At 39.3% G+C, this 19959-nt stretch overlaps 1 protein-coding gene across 4 annotated transcripts in view; it reads left to right on the top strand.

The window, feature by feature from the left end:
• GK (glycerol kinase) overlaps window positions 1-19959 on the top strand; it is a 37407-nt gene that overhangs the window by 1930 nt on the left and 15518 nt on the right. For 2 of the 4 annotated variants that reach the window (XM_034754874.1, XM_034754847.1), the window contains exons 2-14: window positions 695-768; window positions 1578-1684; window positions 2201-2278; window positions 3302-3381; window positions 4433-4570; window positions 5154-5263; window positions 6090-6156; window positions 7258-7275; window positions 9130-9165; window positions 10152-10219; window positions 15937-15979; window positions 17035-17115; window positions 17953-18031. In XM_034754874.1, the coding sequence (XP_034610765.1) occupies window positions 695-768; window positions 1578-1684; window positions 2201-2278; window positions 3302-3381; window positions 4433-4570; window positions 5154-5263; window positions 6090-6156; window positions 7258-7275; window positions 9130-9165; window positions 10152-10219; window positions 15937-15979; window positions 17035-17115; window positions 17953-18031 (979 nt within the window). The remainder of the gene's footprint in view (window positions 1-694; window positions 769-1577; window positions 1685-2200; window positions 2279-3301; window positions 3382-4432; window positions 4571-5153; window positions 5264-6089; window positions 6157-7257; window positions 7276-9129; window positions 9166-10151; window positions 10220-15936; window positions 15980-17034; window positions 17116-17952; window positions 18032-19959) is intronic. The other 2 variants (XM_034754857.1, XM_034754866.1) reach the window with 1 other exon arrangement.

Raw genomic sequence — 19959 nt, 5'->3', positions numbered from 1 at the left:
GAGAGTCTGGACATTTACAAATTCCCCCCGGATGCTATTTTTAGTTCAAAAAGCCGGACATGTCTGGGGGAATCCAGACGAATGGTAACCTTACTTAGTGTGCAGTGCACCATTGAATCCACTAGATGTTTCGCCACTGAGGTCAGTGGCAGCAGGATTCTCCCCCTGGCTCTCGTTCTCTGCTGCTACATTGCAGCTTGTGTTGTTGCTGACACGTATGAAATGTTACTTTTCTGATTTGGGAGTGGCTTACATCCACGGTGCACCCAGTCAGCATGTGTGGATGTGAAATGAGTAAGCCAGGTGCCTACACAGAATCCGGTCCCATGGCTTGCCTTAAAGTTACTGATGAGGAGTAGTGTAAAATAGCACAGTGACTCAACTGCACTGCCACCCTGAAGCCTGTTTCTGCCTGTCTGAATAATGACTCCTGCTAATGCCTCAGGTAGGCCCCGATTCTGCAAAGTCTTAGCACACACTTAACTTTACACACTGAGAAGTTCTAGTGACTTAAATGGACTTTTCACAGTGCATAAAGTTTAAGCATATGTGTAAGTCTTTAGTCTACGGCCTTTGGTAGGTCCTCAAATTAATGGAAATGTAACATATCTTCACTTTATTATTGTCTCCTTATATCTGGTTTGTCTAATCCTGTAGGCATCAATTTATTTAATCTGTATCCTTTTATCTGCAGGTTTTTAATGCGAAAACAGCAGAGCTCCTGAGTCACCATCAAGTAGAAATAAAACAGAAATTCCCTAAAGAAGGGTATGATCTCAGTATATCTTCTATTCTGTTTCTGTCTACCTTTCAACATGGCAAAAGCCTATTTAATAGGATCTATGTATGCATAATTACAATTGAAGCCAGTGACTAATCTGTTAAGAATATGGACTCGGTTGCTAATGTTTTAGAGTGGTAGGAAAGAATAATTTAACAGATGCTTTTTTAAAAACAAAAAAAATTTCCCTCCTTTGTATGGCCTAATGGAAATCTTATTAACTCCTAAAAATGTTTATGAAAGTTTAACTCTCACAATAGTCACTCATCCATATTCTTCCACTGTCCAGTCTTGCTTAAAATGGTGAAATTACTCATTTTCATGACTGACTTGCCTACATTTACATTCTCCAGCTTCACCTATGAAGTCTACACAACTTACTCTCTATCTCTAAATTTGCTGTACACTGTTCACCTGGTGTTATCCCCAGACTCTTCCCCCTCTGTCCTGAGGCAGTATACATGTATCTGTAGAAGACAGGAAAAAGGCTCTTCCGATTTTGAAATATCCACATTGCATTTTTAGAGAAAAAGTGAGACTGACTATTCAAATTATTAGGCTGCTTGATTAAACAAACACTGTCTATATGATGCAGAATAACATTGGTCATTCTGCCGTGGAATCAGAACAAGTTGACCAGAGGGAAAAACTAGCTGAGTTAATTTTTTGATACTCTTTAATAGAGTGAACATGTGACTCTATGGAATGCTCTTAGAATTCTTATGCAGCTCTCCATAAATGTAACATCTGCCTCATGTTTGCTTCTTTTTTGATTGCTGTCAAATATTTGTTAAAGATGGGTGGAGCAAGATCCAAAGGAAATCTTGCAGTCCGTTTATGAATGTATGGAGAAAACATGTGAGAAATTGAACCAGCTAAACATAGACATCACCAACATAAAAGGTATTGCTGCAGTTTCTTATGTGTAACTAGCCGCTTTTCAGAATGTGCTTTCGGGACTGGGGAAGGTCAGATCATCTAGTAATGAAGTCAGTGATTAGAAAGGAAGCAGGATTTAGCCCCATGTCGAAAAAAGCTCTGCATGTTGGGGAAATAAGATATTGCTGACACTTACCAGCAGTGCGTTGTTTTGCCAAATAGACCCAATCAAATTCTCTCTGGGGGTTGCAAAGAGGTTAGACGGCTAATGGATGAAATACTGATCACATTACACTGCAGTGCCTGCTGTTACAAAACTTTAGTTTCTTTGTTCATGTCAGTCTGTGAACATCAAACAGAAGAATAAGAGATGTAGAGCAGGATTCAATTTTTTTTGAAATGATAGAAAAGTGGTATACCAAGAATGTAAAAGGCACAAGCCAAAAGATTTTTATTTTCCTTTCACTTCCTTTTCTTCCCTGCCTGCCCCCTCAAAATCTCTAAAGTGAACTCTTGCTCCCACCCCCCTTTGTTTTCCAGCTGTTGGAGTCAGCAATCAGAGAGAGACAACTGTGGTTTGGGACAAGACAACTGGAGAACCTCTCTATAATGCTATTGGTACGTGTATCAGTGCCTTCCTGGTGTATATAGCTTCTTAAAGCTTATGTACTCTTCCTTTCAGTACAGCCTCGCTGCAGTTGTACTAGCAGAATTTTAGAAATCCCATATAAATCTTGTTAGAACCTGCTAGTAATAATGACAATTTTTGGTGGCCTTTCCCAAAAGCTGTATGTTTGCAACCACTGATGCTGCAGTTACACAGAAAAATATCCTAGTTAAATAAAGATAGATAATAAATAAATAAAGATAAATAATAAAGATGAGCTATTATTTCACAATTTAGCTTAAGCCTTTTAATAGGGCTTCAGCAAAATAGAATGTTTACAGCTTGTGTTTGTCTGTCAGAGGTCTGAAGTTCTACCTTGTCTTTTAATGTAGAATTGAAGGGTCCCAAGAACTTTCAGAAACCTGAACTTGGCATTGCTCTGAGAGAGGGGATTTAAGTTCTTCCTTCCAAGTAGCTTTTTGTGTTTAATGTTCAAGTGTGTGATGTTTAAGACTTTATCTTGGGTAAAGCTGAGCATCAGTAATTCTTTAGCACTGTTTACTGCTGTAGTTGAGTGTTTGCACAGAAATAGTAAATAATTAACCTATTACTATATGTACTTTAAGCTTTCTAGTTGGCCTTCGTCTTCTGGTAAACTATTAAGTATTGTTACTCAATCACTTGGTTGACCTCAGTATTGTTCATGAATAGACTGAGAAACACAAAATATATCCTTGGTAGCATCTCTTTGTAGAAAGTCATATTGTTATGTTACCCAGTTAGGCTTGCAAATAGAATGAGGCTACCTGTCCCTTCTACATTTTTACAATGATACAGAAATATGCATATGAATATTTCTTTCCTGTCAATTTTTTTCTTTACTAAAATATTTTAGTGTCAGTTTCCTGACTTTAAGGACTTCAGCAATTTTTAGCAGAAGCTATACAGTTCACTGTTCTTTGGCTCTGACAAATAGCAAATGGTGGTTGAATTATTATAAATGTGTTGTGCGTGTGCTCTATTTTGATTTGTAGTGTGGCTTGACCTGAGAACCCAGCCAACAGTTGAGAGGCTTCTTAAAATAATTCCAGGGCAAAATACATCCTTTTTTAAGGTAAGGGATTTTTCTAGAATATCCAGTTAGTAATGCTTTAAATTAAGATTTCCAAATAGTCTCTGTGTGTTTAATGATTTTCTATTTGAAGTCTTGGGCATTATATACCAGATGCCTTTCTTAGGCCTGGTCCCCACTAACCCCCCACTTCGGACTAAGGTACGCAAATTCAGCTACGTTATTAACGTAGCTGAATTCGAAGTACCTTAGTCCGAACTTACTGCGGGTGCAGACGCGGCAGGGAGGCTCCCCCGTCGATGCCGCGTACTCCTCTCGCCGAGCTGGAGTAGTACCGGCGTCGACGGCGAGCACTTCCAGGATTGATCCCAGAATATCGATTGCCTGCTGCTGGACCCTCCAGTAAGTGTAGACGTACCCTCAAACCCACTAAACTCAGAGTTAGGGCTTTCACTAGAACTAGTAATTAATACTGTCTTTAACCCACTTTCCCATCCTATGTTTGTCAAACTAAAAATTAATTATTAGAGTAACTTTTAATTTATAGCATTAATTTAATATGACTAATTTGAGAGTTGAGAAGCTGTTTCACTAGAGTCCATCTTCCTTTCTCATTCAGCTTTTAACCTGGCCAAATGATGTCCTGCTTCTTTGTTCTATAGCCACATCTGGTAGGAGTGGGTCAGTGAACCAGCATATCAACTTGCTTGGCTGTAAAGCTACAAATGTAACTGAAGGTTCATCCTTTCAGTGTCATTGCAACATCAGTTTGCGCTGTCTTACCCCAGGCAGCTATCCTAAACAAGATAGGATGTCTGTGTATGCCTTTATCTTGTTGCCACATGGAAGGTCTTTGAACTCTCAACTGATGAGTTGTTGTGATCTTTGTTCATAGGCATGTTGGTCTTTGGTTTTGGTGTGAGACAGTTTTACGGTATTGGGAATGCGTGGTCTTATTTAAAAAAAGAAGAAAAATTAGTTTTAAATAAAGAATCTTGAGCTTCCTTTCTCTTACCTAACTTCATAGAAAAGTACAGTAGTCACTGGAGGGGATTAACTTATGGCATGTCCTAAATGACTCTCATTCTTGCAGACTAGGACTGGCCTTCCACTTAGCACGTATTTCAGTGCAGTGAAACTTCGGTGGCTCCTAGATAACGTGGAAGAGATCAGGCAAGCTGTTCGTGATGGGCGAGCTATGTTTGGTACCATTGATTCATGGCTTATATGGGTATGTGTATGGGGTTCTTTTATTTAAAAAAAAAAAAATTGTACAACAGATTTTCATTATCCACCTTTATACCAACTGTCGATGATAAAGGCATCCTCTGGAGGTCACATAACCAGAACTATACCTGTTGTGGAACTTTCTCAGTACTTGTGTGGCTACAAGCAAAATTTAAAAAAGAAAGTTAAAAAATAATAATCAGCTGCCTTAAAAAATATGGGTGGAGGAGAAATTAAAACTTACATAAAATTTAGACCGGTAACTTTTTATAATATCTGTTTTGTGTGTCTGCATTATATATTCTGTCCATTATGGATATTCTTGTCTAGCTCTTCAGTCACATATTGCAAAAATATCAAAGTTCCAACTTATTTCAAGGGTGCAAAAATACTATTTCTATTTCTCAAAATAGTTTATTGATTTCATTCTTACTAACTATAAAACTGACTATTAAACTGTGGCTTTTCAAACTTTCACCTGTTAGTGGTGGGCTAGTAACTGGATTATTTTGCTTGAACTGTTGACTAATTTTTTTTTATTATTATTTATTTATTTATTTACTAATATTCTTGGTTGCTTTTTCCAGAGTTTGACAGGTGGGAAGAATGGAGGTGTTCATTGTACAGATGTCACCAATGCCAGTAGAACAATGTTGTTCAACATTCATTCCTTGGAGTGGGATTCTGAACTCTGCCAGTAAGTCTAATTTTTCATTTAAATCTATGGAAATAGCTGTATTAATCAATGAGGTGTAAAGACAGACACTAATTGTGCTTTTCAAAATAAGAATCTTCCATCAATGCTTGTCTGGTCTCATTTGTGACTAAGAAGAGCAATTAGTTGCATTTATTATGAATATAACTATTAGGGTTTATTCTCTCTAAAAAGGGTGACCAGATGTCCCGTTTTTACAGGGACAATCTCATTTTTGGGGACTTTTTCTTATATAGGCACCTATTACCGCCCCGCCGACCCCCTGTCCCGTTTTTTCATAGTTTGCTATCTGGTAACCCTATCTCTAAATATCTACATAACTTCTGTTTGGATTAATGAAGAGGCCAGATCTTAGTGTCTTTCTATATTGAAAACCTGGTACACAGAAGTGATTTAAATATTAAGTTTGCCTTTAATTTCTGAGTTATCTGACTGCTCCTTCAGCATATTACACAAGCATAGTGCAAAATGGTAGTCTCATTGCTTTAAATATAAACTTAAAAAATTCTTTGGTACTCCAGCATGTATTCACTTTATTTTATTTCAAAATAGGAATGATTTTTCCAACTGCAAAAATGGAGTTGGATCTGTCTGTAAAATGCTGAGCAAAGCAAATATTGCTTCATAACTCAAACATTCCAATGCTCTCCCACATCTTACTAGGACAGACATTAGGTCATGATCTAAGATATGGATATCAAAGTTCCCTTTACATTATGTTTAATTTGTCTCAAAGTAGAAAATGCAAAACAATTTCCCTAGCATAACTAAATGCAAAATATATATATATATTTTTTTTTTTTTGCAGTTTTTTTGATGTTCCTATGGAAATACTTCCAAAAGTCCGGAGTTCCTCTGAGATTTATGGTTTGATGGTATGTTTTCTTAAACTTATTCTCAAAGATATAGCTATTGGGGATCATTAAAAGCAAGCTAATAGCTCTCTAGTTTACTAGAACAATGTGGGTTGCTTTATCAAACAGTATGAATCCGATGTCAGCATCTGATAGCCTTTTTAATAGCATGTCAAATTAAAATAATTGTAGATAACACTCTTGATGAATGTCAAACTAGTAAAACTCAGTTGGAAGGGTTTTTTTGAGACTAGTAAATATCTGATACTTGTGAACTACTTATTGAATTTTGATAAGTAGCTGGTGAATTAATCTATAAGCAGCAGATGAAAAGTAATAAGATAGCTTAAAATAGTGCCCTTCCTGGGCCACCGTGCTCCCAGAACAGCCAAAACTCCCATGGGCAGCTTCCATGCGAGTCTTACTGGTGGTAGGCATGCTGGGTAAGTCCCTTTCAGTGTTGCATCCTTGTGGGATTGAGTAAAGGATTTGGTAGGGTTCTGTGGGAATTGGAAGAAATGCACGTTCCATCTTGGATTGCCTCCTTTTGAGAAGTAAATTCTGATTGCTTGTGTGTCTGTAAAGTTTGTTACATAAACATGTTGGAGCATTGCTGATGTATTTGTAATCAAACGGTGCTTTTAGAGCACTTGCAGAGACTTTCCCCAGGAGTGATTGCTGAACCATGGTCATGCAGTTGAAAAGAGGTGGTGCTTAATTGCAGAACTTAATAACAGAACTTCATGGCTGGATGAAGGCTGCAGGACAGGATCCTGTTTGCCTATTGGGATTTTATTTTGCTTTGAAGAGTGTCCTTTTATCTTAACTCCAGAAAAAGATTCTGGATTGCTTTTAATTTAACAACAACAACAAAAAACACTTGTAGCTTTTTATTTTAATTTTTTTTTAACCAGGTTCTAAATGTGAATGCTACTAGGAATCTTAGTTGGTGTTATTAATTTGAAGGAGTTAGATCAGAGTGACTTTTATTCTGATTTGAACCAATTCAGCAATTAGAAGAAGAGAGAAAGCTGATCATGGGAAACGAGACAGGATAGCTGATTATGATCTTTTTTTGTCTTTCTCCTTCCTATCTATTATTATTTTTCTTGCTGACTGTAGAAAATGTGCCCTAGCCTGGTGAGTAGAGACATTCATTAGGCTGTCCACAAGTTATGTCTCATCCATTCTGTTCAGATACAGTGCATTTCCATTTACTTAGAGGCATGCAACATAACATTTGTAAAACTAACAGATCCAGCTAGTGTCTCCAGATTGAGACATTGTGGTTAAGTGACCAGTGTTACTAGTATGTTTGCATAAATTTTGAAGGCTTGACAATTTCATATTTATAAAGACATACAGGTATGTCTGGCTTTGTAATGAGAACAACACGTGGTATTTCAGTGTAATAGAATTAAAGTTTGTAATGTTTGTTTAAATAAATTTAATATTAAACTATCAAAAAGCCCAATCAGTTAAAATGGGAATTGTGGAAACTACTGAGATTTCCTAATTGGAAATGCACTGTCATGTCTTATGCATGGCTTCAATGAAAATGTATAGTCACAGCTCAAGAAAGCGTCTACTAGTTAACAAAAGCAAAGGATATTTTAAATAGGACTGATTCCTGGTGATGCCTTTACAGGAATACCGCTGAAGAAACTTTCTAGCACAGAAGTGCTGCTTAGATTGAAAACACTATGTGGTCTTAAAATAAGACCTCTGTTATTGTTTACTTGTTAAATCACCTTATCACAATCACTTGTAATAGGAAAGTGCCTGTTCATAGTATCTCGTTGAACCTTATTGTTACAGGCCACACGCTAGCATATCACAAATGACAGTCTGTTTCTTATTTTAACAAGATTGCTTTTTATTTTAACCTAATATGGAAAACTAACAACTAAAACTGGATTCCTATCTTAGGCTATGGAGTAAATGCATGAATCTTGCTGTTTATTGTTTTGATTTTAGACCTGATTTGTTGGATTAAGCAGAGGTGCTGTGCACACAAGAATTCAAACCAAGCTGCTGTAGCGATCCAAATTCCTCCTGTAAGCACTAGGACCTGCTCTATCCCTTAACTGGAAGGCATCACTCTGCCTCAGTGCTTCTCTCTTCTATTTTACAGAGGGGAGGAAGCCGCTTACCCCACCTTCCCCCATAGGGAGTGTTGCTTTGGGAGGTGGATTACCTACATTGATGGCAAAATGCCTTCTGTCGATGTAGAAAATATCTATGCAACAATGGTACGGTTGCTGCTGGAGTGCCTGTAGTATAGAGACTCCATGAGAAGGCTATTTTCTGGTGACAGTAGCTAGTGGGAATTATCTGCATTCACTTGTTAGATGTAGCTGACTGACTGGTGGAGGAATAAGTTGCAGCAGCTTTGAAGAGATGTCATTATGATATAAAGTGAAGTCAATGAGAGCTGGACCAAGAAATGTAGCTCTCAATGACATTTTATGGGTTCCTGAGAGTGGAAAGATCTTTATCTCAAAATTAGTGAGCAGACTGTTGATCTATAAATGCCATTTTTATCCATGACAGTTGTTACATCATATGGCATTGATAGTAAAATGGAAAAAGTATGAAAACACAAACAAGCAGAAAGAGTTTTTACAATATTTTTGTGGAGCGCCTCTGAGTGAAAGGAAAAGCGTTGTTGCAAGCTGGCTTCTTCAACATAATATCTAGCTTGTGCCAAGAGGCAAATTTTCAGTATTGTTGAAACTCTTTAGTCAGAGCACAGTTTTTCTTTAAATGTTAATTTTAATTTTTAAAGGCAGTCTTTTGTAAAAGCCTTGCTTTTAAGTTACTACCCATTCTGGTACGAGCGCTCTTTGCTGCAACTGTTTCTGTCCACACCTGAAGCGTGCATATCTCCATTAAAAACTGAGGAGTGTCTTTTTCCTTTACTGCTTAAATGTTACAGTAATTGATAAGCAAGCAGTGTGAAATAACTGAAGTTTCTTTCTGTATTTTTGTCAGAAATCCGGAGCCCTGACAGGTGTGCCAATTTCTGGGGTGAGTTCTTCTTCAATTTGAATTCTGGCATGAGGACTTGACTCTGCTTGGAGAGACCCTCACTGGATATAACTTAAAAATAAACTGATTATTTTAGAAAACTGACTTTTTTATTTGCAACAAAATTCAATCATTTTAAACAAGTACAGTATACTTGCTGACTTACACAAATAATGAAGACCATTGTGAATTAATGAATTAAGGCCTGATTATGCAAACAAGTACAGTAGAACCTCAGAGTTACGAACACCAGAAGTACGAACTCACCAGTCAACCACACACCTCATTTGGAACCAGAAGTACATAATCAGGCAGCAGCAGAGACCAAAAAAAAAAAAAAGGCAAATACATTACAGTACTGTGTTTAATGTAAACTATTTAAAAAAATAAAGGGAAAGCAGCATTTTTCTTCTGCATAGTAAAGTTTCAAAGCAGTATTAAATCAGTGTTCAGTTGTGAACTTTTGAAAGAATAGCCATAACGTTTTTTTCAGAGTTACATAAAACCTCCATTACCCTGAGGTGTTCATAACTCTGAGGTTCTACTGTATGTTAGCAATTTAACTCTCTCAAGTAGTCCCATGGAAATCTAGGACGCTTCACAGTAAGTAAACATCATAAATGGATAACTCATCAGAAAATGAAAGCTAGCCATATGACTACCAGATCTATATGCACAAATCTTGAAGTGAGCTGAGAATTTGGCGACTAATGTCAAATACATGCAGATATTGCACTTGATCACACTTACTAAATTAATTGTTACCATAGCTAGTGGTACTAACTGGCACTTTTCGTTGGCAGTTTCAGTAGATGGGAGAAGGAATGAATATTCGTGAAGACTGCGCTTGTGTTCACTACCTTCTCATTTACAGTGTACACGACCCAAATTGGGATTATAAGCCTAGAAGTAATTGTTTTAAGGTTATTGTTGTTTCACAGTGATTCATATGCACTTCTTTGCTAAGAACATGTCTGTCCTTTCAGTGCCTGGGTGACCAATCTGCTGCTCTAGTTGGACAAATGTGTTTCAAGGATGGACAAGCAAAAAACACGTAAGTTAGCACAACAATATTGAAAGCAAATACTAGATCATCTTTGTCCTCCATTGTGAATGTAGGAGGGATGGGGGAAAGCTGGATAAAGTTACAAAGGCTAAACACTAGCAGTTTGTGAACACAGGTGTCTGCAAAATTCCTTCTCCTTCTTGCTTCTTTTCCTTTTTTAAAAAGATATTAAATGGCAAAAAAAAATTAATTCTGTTAAGGTTGCCTGGCAATAGCTCGTTCCCTTCCAGAATGTCTACTTCAACAAAACTCAGACTTGTGAAAACCAGGAAATATCTACTTGAAGTACGTGCCCATTCAGCCTGAACTCTGCCCGCTTTAAGTGGTGCCCCAGTAATCCCATGTATTTGCACTCTGCTTTTGCCCTGTACTGAACAGGAGCTACCTATGCCTGCGCTACACTCACACACTTAGCCTACTCCACAGGAAGACCACCACACTACTAAACTCCTTCAGCCCCTTTATGGACACAATGCCATCAAATACTGGCCTTCACTTACCCATCATTAGACTCTCAGACGACTCTTATCTCCCACCTAACTGCGACAGTTCCCCTGGCAAAACCACCCCATGCTCTGCTAGTGACATCGCCTACACAACACAGTGCTGAAATGAGGCATACTGGCAATCCCAAGTTACGTATTGTGATGCTTCCCAGGATTTTGAAGCACCTCCTTACTACCTGCCCTTAGCATGAGGAATCCTTGTGTGTGCCTGCTGTGGGTCAGCTCCCTGCCTTCGCTGGCCACAGGCAACACAAGCACTCTCTTCTGAGTGCACACAGGCTCCACTATCCCCCTCTGTAGGTTAGCAATAGGCACATTCCAATCTCCGAGCGTCTCTCTGGATTGTCCACTGGACACTCGCAGTATTCACAGCTTCCAAAAAAAACAGTACATCCCAGCATACCAGATACTCCTCGGATCACTGCTCCACTTAACACACAGCACTTGGATAAATCCATAGTGAAAACAGGTAAAAGTTTATTTAATGGAGTTAGAGATTCAAGTGGTAGCAAGTAGAAATATTGGAAACAAATAGTTGCATATAAAATAAAAGAGCACACGCATTCTAGAACCTACACTGACTTAACTAGCTACTGTCATGGCTTACAGTGAAAAGCTCTCACAAAATCCTTCCAGCGTACTACAGCCAACCTTGGCTGTGATTGTCATTCATGAGACAAGCACGCTGTTAGCTTGCCTTTCAGTGCAAACATCCAAGGTGTTTCCCTGTACCTCGGGTTATTACCCACCCCACCTCCGAAAAAACCCTGTTGTCCTTACTCAGAAACAGGATGCCCCTCCTGCTGGTTATGTTTTCCTTTCTTGCCAATTGCTAATCAAGAAATTGTGAATTCAGCTCAAATTGTAACTAGGCCTCCATTGTGAAACACACCTCACAATATGCACATGACCAACCAGAGAGAGACATTTGTCTCTTCCCCCCTACCTAACAGGAGATGTTTATCCCCTTCTGGGAACATGCCTTAGCTCTCATACCGTACGAACATAATTTTCAATACAGATACATAATTCTCTCAACATTATATATACACATACATTTTTGCAATGATTGACAACCAGTTGGCTACTGGTTCTTGGTAGCTGTCGTCAAATGCCACCAGTGTGGTGCTCTGCTCTGCTCAATGTTGATAACAGTCAGCTGCGTGCGTGTGTTCCCTCTGTGTGCTGCCCCGGCTCTGCAGATTGCTGGCACAGCAGACCCCAAGAGAACCTCCAATGACCACAGACTCCGATAAGGTACAAAGGCACCCGGCCAGGTTTATTGTCAAACGAAGCACAGTAATAGTTTCCTGCAGACTTTACAGGACATACTACGAATATGTGCCCCCTAACAATGGACCTGCTCAGTCAGTGGCGGGACTCTCCACTGCCCCCTAGGCCAGACAAAGACTTCCACTGAGGGATGCATTCTTATACCCAGGTACAAACAGGTTACACATCATTGAACCCATTGAGGTACAGCCTCTCTATGCATTAAGGTGCTGCCTTTCTCCTGGTACAGGTTGGTTCGAACAAACAAGTCTATCCATCATATTGTCCTTTTGACCCTGTCTTTAGGCTGGGTCTGCCTGTTCCTTGTTATCTGTGTGGGATGTGTTTGTACTGGGCTGTTCTGATGCCATCTGGCACACGTTCTTTTAGCAGCCTTCCTCTTGCCAACTTCTGTGAGCAGGGCCTGGCTCTGGCTCACAGCCTAACTTTGATTTATGTTAGCAACATCTTGACCATTACTTCAGTTCAGGCCTCATACCGGGCCTCTGATACCAAGGGTTTATGTCTCAGGGCCTCATCTTACTACAGTAGATTCCTCACATGCCACCTTCTGGTAAATATAATGGTGCATATATCTAACCTATAGGATCCTAATATGTACCCCCTCTGCCAGTTGACCAGAAACCTCTTGCTACCCCATGTGTCCCTTTCCTTTGGTCTCTCACACACAGGGATCAGAGAAAGGGCTCACGCACATGTGCGCGCACACCCACCGAGGGCCAAAACCCCCGATCATCTCCTATTGCAGTCACATCTCTTTAAAGGTACTCCAACTTACTCCTCAACCAGCTACAGCTAACACAGTGAATGCAGATAATTCCCAGTGGCTATTGACCACTCCACGGGGACAGAGTTAAAGTTGCATTGACATTTACCTTAACTCACTATTTCCTGTTTTCCACAAGTTTGAGTTCTGCTGACTTAGTCACTTTGAAGGCGCACAAGCTATGTTTGGGCAACATTCACTCTAAGTTAATAAAGCTTTCTAATGTTTGTTTTCCTACAGTTTTGTTTTGTTTTGGGTTTTTTGTTTTTGTTTTGTTTAAAGAAAAATGTTGATAGGATTTAGTGGTCACTTAGGCCTTTGTAATTATTACATAGATGTACAGATCAGATACTTCTGTGGACAGGTAATAAGTGTTAGCACTTACAAACACTTTACATCAGATCTCAAGGAGGTAAAGTTATTTTTCTCCTTGTATAGATGGGGAAACTGAGGTACAGAGGTGACATGACTTGGTCACAGTCACCTAGCATGCCAGTGACAGAGCCAAGAATAGTCTGAGCCCTAGCCATTGGGGGTCTACACATCCAGCTGCAGCGTAGGAGGCTCAGTGGTGTGAAGTCGTCTTTTCCTTAGATGTTCTTAGCTGAATGAGAACACGCCATGGGGATGAATATGGCCTACAACAATACAGCTCGGAGACATGTAAACTCATATGAGGGGGTGTTACCATCCCCCTCCACAGTGCAAGGGAGCCTATGATATGCATATATCCTGACCCCAGTCTCAGCAGTGTTCTCTTGATGCATTCTCCCAGCATGCTTGTTCTAAGCTTACTCCACCCAGAGAGGCAGGGCTTTACCACATCCTATCTCACGTCAGTGGGTGGGGAGGATAGAGAGAGATTTCTAGAGGGATAAGCCTTCCACATATCCCGACTCTCATGTGGTTGGGGGCAGGCAGAGGGGCTCAGATGCCCTCAGGAGGACTAGCCCACTAGCTCTCTGCTCACACAGGGATGTGGAAAGGGTCAGATTCCAGTAGTTGGGCAGAGGCCCCTACATCTCCTAACTCACAAAGGGGGTCAGGCAGAGGAGCTCAGATGCCCTCTCAAAATAGCAGTGTATCTATGGACAGCCACTTGGGCTAGCTGCTCCAAGTACGGTCCCACCGACACTCCTGGGAACATAATTTGGCAGCTTTCCCCACCCACTGCCTGTGCTGCAGAGCACACACTGCTATTTTTCGGTGCTAGCTTGAGGACAGCTAGCATGGGTACATCTCTGTGAGCCGGGAGTCACACCTCCCGGCCTAAATGTAGACATACCCATAGAGTCGAGCTTTAAACAAAAAGCTGTCTAGTCCTTACTGTGGTGGACCTGGTCTATTGTACTGACTTGTGGTAGGTGGGTCATGTTGGTTTTGGCTCAGTTTAAAATACTCAACACACTGAAACTTGATGGCTCCAAAAGTTTACTGCAAGGAACTAAATCAAATTGGAAGAATCCCCAGGATATAGTGGTGCGTCTTGCAAAATCAGAAAATTATAAAATTTCCCTTCATTAATTGAGTCACCCAAGCACAACAAACACAGGTGCTAGAGCGTGGTAGGATTACAGTGTAAGGGTGAATGGCAAGAAGCATTTCAGTGCTCAGCCAGCATGCTAGACCAGAAGGGAGGATTCCATTTTGGATGGAGCATTTAGCCGAAGGCCAGAAATGTTAGGACATCTTCACGTCTCAGCCTTGTCCCTTGGTAGAGTAGCTGATCAATTAAATGGGAGAAGTACAGTTTCAAAAAATATCTGAAGTGTTTGTGGAGGTGGAATTAAACATTGAGCGGATGCATAATTCTTTGCTTAGTTGAGTTATTGTTCAGTTAAGCATCCAGCTCTCATACGATCACATGCTTTATTGAGCAAATGGGTACATGCAAAATAGAGCCTTGAAACCTGATGCAATCTGACTAAAAGTGTCGGGACTGGGTTGGGTGGGAAAAGAACTAGAACCGATCAGATCAACGTGGGAGCAGCTGTCTGCCCAGCTCCTGCTGGCCACCACTACCTTGCTGTGCACACATGTGCAGCAAGGCAAGTATGCCAAGGAATTTCAGTACACTCGCACAGAGCAGTAGAGGGTGGTCAATAGTAGTACAGCCACTGCTGCATTGACACCACAGGCAGGAAGAGGAGAGCTGACCCTGGGGCAGGAGGTAGCAGTGGGGCTATCTAAAGTTCAGGGGGAAGGGTCGGGTTGGAAAAATGACTTGACCTGTAAGCATTGGGTAAGCTTGGGTCCGGGTTAGGTCTAAAAATTAGGCCTGAGCCAACCTCCTAATGCAAAATAGGTTTTTCACACAATATAAGAAAGTGTGCTCATTGCTAGTTGCATTTTGATCAATATCCTTTCCTTATTAATCTCCATTTTACCACCTGTTTATACCCTAAGTTACCATTTAATTGTCTTCTACTTTACTGGAACACAATGATCTACGTAACTGACACAAGAATTATTTTTTAACCCATAAGGGCTTTTTTTTATATAAAAAAAAAAAAAAAAAAAAAAAGCAGTGACTAAAAAGTAGTGTTTTATTTTTCTGGATGCATTTTACTTGTTTCATATGCACAAATCAATTGTTTTGTCAAAATATACCTCTGAAATACTTAATGCATTACTATTTTAAGCTAACCTGTTGCCTCCATGTTTGTTACAAAGGAATTTCTCATTGTGTTTTTAATTACACATGATGAAAACCTGTTGTAGTTTAGCTGAATTTTTTTATAAACGTGTTTGTCAGCTTCATATTTTCTTAGAGAATTTGAAAATGTGCCACTCCCATTGTGTGGTGTTTCTGAAAATGTTCTCTCTTTAGTGAGAGTCTCTTGTAGTTATAGTCTTAAAATTACTCTTCCTATTACAAGCTCTGCAACATGCCCTTCTTCCTTAATTGCTCACTTAAAAGTTGGAGACATAATTCAACTAAGTTTTATACGAAGTTCATTTTACAAGTTACTCCTAGACTAGTTGTAAGGTGGTGGTGGTATTTTGCTGTATTAAGTTGCCTTATCATGACATTCCCTAACTCAACTGTGATAAATGAATGTCAAAGATGTCTATCTTCTGTTCCTGGTTCTTCATTTTCTTTTTATAAATTACTACCTTATGTCTTTTTTCCACTACAGGTATGGCACAGGATGTTTCTTGCTTTACAATACAGGTCAAAAGGTTGGTTGCTTGAATTGGAAATAGCTTGCTAGGAGTATGTATTTTTCAGTCAAGTTGCTTCTCTTGCTAAATAAGCAGATATTGTTCCATAAACCCTTCATACATTTTCCTATTGGGTATCTCTTGAGTCACTTCACTTCCTTATCCCCGTATAAGTTTTATTTATTTATTTATTTATTTTGGTGCAAGGTCATAAAGTGTGTAATCTGCACAAGATTAAGCAAGATTATTTTATGTTTTAAAATGAAGAACAAATGATAATAGCAGACAATTGAATATACAAAAGATCTAAAAGGAAAATAGCTCACTTGTGTGTGCTCATGTGCTGTCTTGTTAAGCATGAGTCTTTTTTAAAATATCTTCTGCAACGTTTTTCTTATTCCACTTAAAAGTTGCTAATATAGTTCCTACAGGTGCGGAAAAAGGGCATCTTGTAATCTACAAGACTAGAAAGCAATGTTTCAGTCAACATGTCGCTTGCCGAGGCTCCATTTCCTTGTTTTGTGGTTCCTAAATTGCTAAAAAGGGAAATGACAAACTTTCATAATCTCACCCTGTTCTTTTGCATATGCTTTTCTGCCTCTACCTACATGTTTCTCTGCCTGTTGGTTTCCTGTTCCCTTAGCTGTCTGGTCCTCTTCTACTCCCTTGACTACTTCCATTGCCTTCCCTCTGTTTTCTTGGAAATTTCTTTTTTGCCTCGCAGCTCCAGTCTAGAGGTAGCTAAGCTTGAGCCTGATCCTTGTTACCAGCTGCTTCTGCAGGCCTCCAAGTTATTCTTTGCGGTGAAGACCCTGGAAGCTTCTGGAAATAAGCAGCATCAACAAGTTTCCATGGGTTGCGGATTGGGAACTGTGCTACAACATTGGCTAATTTAGTTTCTAAACTTACTTTCCTGTTATACTAAAGATTTTGTTTTGTTCGCCTTTACTCTTTATAAATAAGGACATCTCCTTCTAATTTTACTATTTTACAGTATTTTATGCAGTAATTTCTCTTAGAAATGTGACTCCTGACTTTTACCATTCAAGCACTATCCATATTTTATTTTTTAGCCTGTTTTGTCTGAACATGGCCTTCTGACCACAGTGGCTTACAAACTGGGCAGAGACAAACCTGTATATTATGCACTAGAAGTAAGTATATGTGGCAATTGCTCCTGCCCCCTCTTTTTGACACCATTCTTTTTTTCTTTTCATTCTTGGAATCTTGATTCAGAAACTCTGTCCAGCAGATGGAAGAGTAAATCCTTCTATGTGCACAAAAACCTTAATTATGTCAAAATGTTTCCAGCCTTATGACAGACCTTTACACATACAGTAAACAAAAAGGAAAAATAAGAGGAAGTCCTAATATTCTATTCCATTCTTAAATACACACTGTTACCCTTAAAACTAATCATCTTCACTCAGGGCAAGCATGACTAGGTATTGCTTTGTCATCTTCTAATGCTGTTGTTTTTTAGAGCAAACTTCTAAAATATCAGGAGCATCTACCAAACCTGTGGGAAGGCTCAATGTTCTTAGACATTGATCCTCCAAACACTAAGCACATGAGTAGTCACTCCAAAGTCAGTGGAACTATTCATGGGCCTGAAGTTTATCATCAGGATTTGGAGGCCTTAGGTTGGAATGCATAAGACATTCAGACCTCGCAACTGTGTATACTGAAGTCCAAATGTGACAGCTCAGGGGCCTGGGCCATAAAGCCAGTCTGACCAATATCTTGACAGTTCTTCGGGATGGAGGGGAAATCTCCATGTGGTAGAGAACTGGAGTAGTGTTGACTTCCCTGCACTGCTGTGCTCTGATACTCCCCCAGCCGCTGGACTGCCCATGGCTCCAAAGGGTTGTTCAAGTACAATTTAGAGCTCTGCAAAGATGATAGCATTTTTGTCCCACCTTTCTGGACTCTGATTTTTTTTTATGCTAGAAATTAGTAAACTCCATGTATGACCGTTCTTGTTTTCCTAGGGCTCTGTTGCCATAGCTGGTGCTGTTGTTCGTTGGCTAAGGGACAATCTTGGTATCGTAAAGTCTTCAAGTGAAGTTGGTGAGTATTCATAACTTGTAAATGTTTTTGAAACTGAATAGAGGGCGAACACTGTCTTGAAGTCTCTAGTGTTGAATAAAAGGTCAAAAGATGCAAGGAAAATAGAAGAGCGGGACTACAGTAAAACATGCATAAGTGTATACCAGTCCTTTTTGCAATTACTAAAAAAGATTATGTAAAGTTATATTTTTTACATGTAGCATTGCTTCTAGTCTAGCAAAACCTTGTTACTGCTGAAATATGTAGAAATTACTAAGAGCTGTGCTACACTGACATAGCAGATTTATTGGTTCATTTTAATATTGAGACATTTGGGATAAATAGTATACAGGTCTCACTGTGTAGTCCACTGAAAATTGTGTCACAACACCTACAAACTTATTTCATAGTCTGGGAACGTGGGACTGAAGCCCCCGACCTGCAGAGCGCTCTGTGCATGGAGTTCATTGGAAGATTAATACCGCCATTTGCTGGACTGTTCCAAATGGCATTTAACTTGGAATGTGAATATGATATCTGAGAATGATCCATTTTGCCTGAGAATGGATTAACTAGTAGAAACCTGGGTAGCTAACACTTTTTTTATATTCTTAAACTAAACTAAAAATGCTGGTGTGTAATGCTTTGAAATTTTGGAACAGAATTGATTTCTGAAAAATTAACCATATACAAGGGATAAAATTTTGAAAAAGAAAGGAGCCTTTGTTGTCATTGACCAAAGTCTTGTAAGTTTTACACCAAATCTGAATAGACTTTGTTTTGTATTATAATAAAAAAAAAATGGTAACAGTCAAGTATTGAACCTATTTTCTAAAATTAAGCTCCTAAATCCATATTTCGACAGATATATCCTGAAGTGCTGAGAATCCCCAGTTCCCACTGACTTCAGTGGGAGCTGGGGTTGCATAATTCCTGCACAACTGCAACTGAACTTCTGAAAATTTTAGTGTTTAATCTTCAGTTTTTGTCAGCATTCCTCAACATTTAGGAACATACCTTTATTATTGTCATCTGTGGTTGATCCCAGAGAACTTCTTTAGAGGGAAAATGTATTGTCTACACATGACTGCTTTTTTAAAGGGACATTGTCAGCATAAAATCTATTCCGTTTCAGAAGAGTTGAAAGTAGTTGCAAATCCTATGCATGACCCTAAGTTCTCCTCACCAGTTTTTGTGGTTGACAATTGCATATTCTTATTCTTGGTTTCTATGTTTTGATCCACACAAACAGGGGAAATTTACTTCACAATACAGGGGAAATGATGAAACAGACCCTACAGTATTGTCAGATGCAGAAAGCAAATAAGTTGGATGGGAGAGGAAACCAAGCAATACTCTTTTCCATCATTTTTCAGTTAAGGTTGGCACAGGTGCTACCTTTAATGATGATAGGTAAAACTTTCAGAAGTGCAACTCTTAAATATACTGTCCCTTCCAAGAACCAAATGAAATATCCAGAATTGCAAAGGGAGAAATAAAATGGCTCCTCATAACTGAAATCTAAGGGTATGTCTGCACAGGAGTTGGAGGGGTAAATTCCAGCTCAGATAGACATACCCATGCTAGCTTTGATTTGAGCTAGCGTGTTAAAAAACAGCAAGGTAGCCTTACCTACACCGACAGCCGGATAGGCTAGCCACCCTGAGAACATACTTAGGATTTCAGACGGGATTGTACTCGGGGTGACTAGCCTGTCCTGTCAATCTTTGGTGCAATAAAGATTGGCACATTAATCTTTAGTGTGCTAGCTCTGATCAAACTTGTGCAAGTATATGTATTGAAGCTGGAAAAGACACCTTCCAGCTCTAGTGTAGACATAACCTAATCGGGCATTGCTCAGACCCTGAAACATCTTGCTTTTTCAGAAGCAAATAGATCCTAGTCCTGTGATATCAATTTTTTGGTGTGTTCCTGGTAACAAATTTCAG

The sequence above is a fragment of the Trachemys scripta genome, chromosome 1, assembly GCF_013100865.1.
Source record: "Trachemys scripta elegans isolate TJP31775 chromosome 1, CAS_Tse_1.0, whole genome shotgun sequence".
NCBI classification, from domain to species: domain Eukaryota; kingdom Metazoa; phylum Chordata; order Testudines; family Emydidae; genus Trachemys; species Trachemys scripta.
This window is presented reverse-complemented; position numbering and strand designations above follow the sequence as displayed.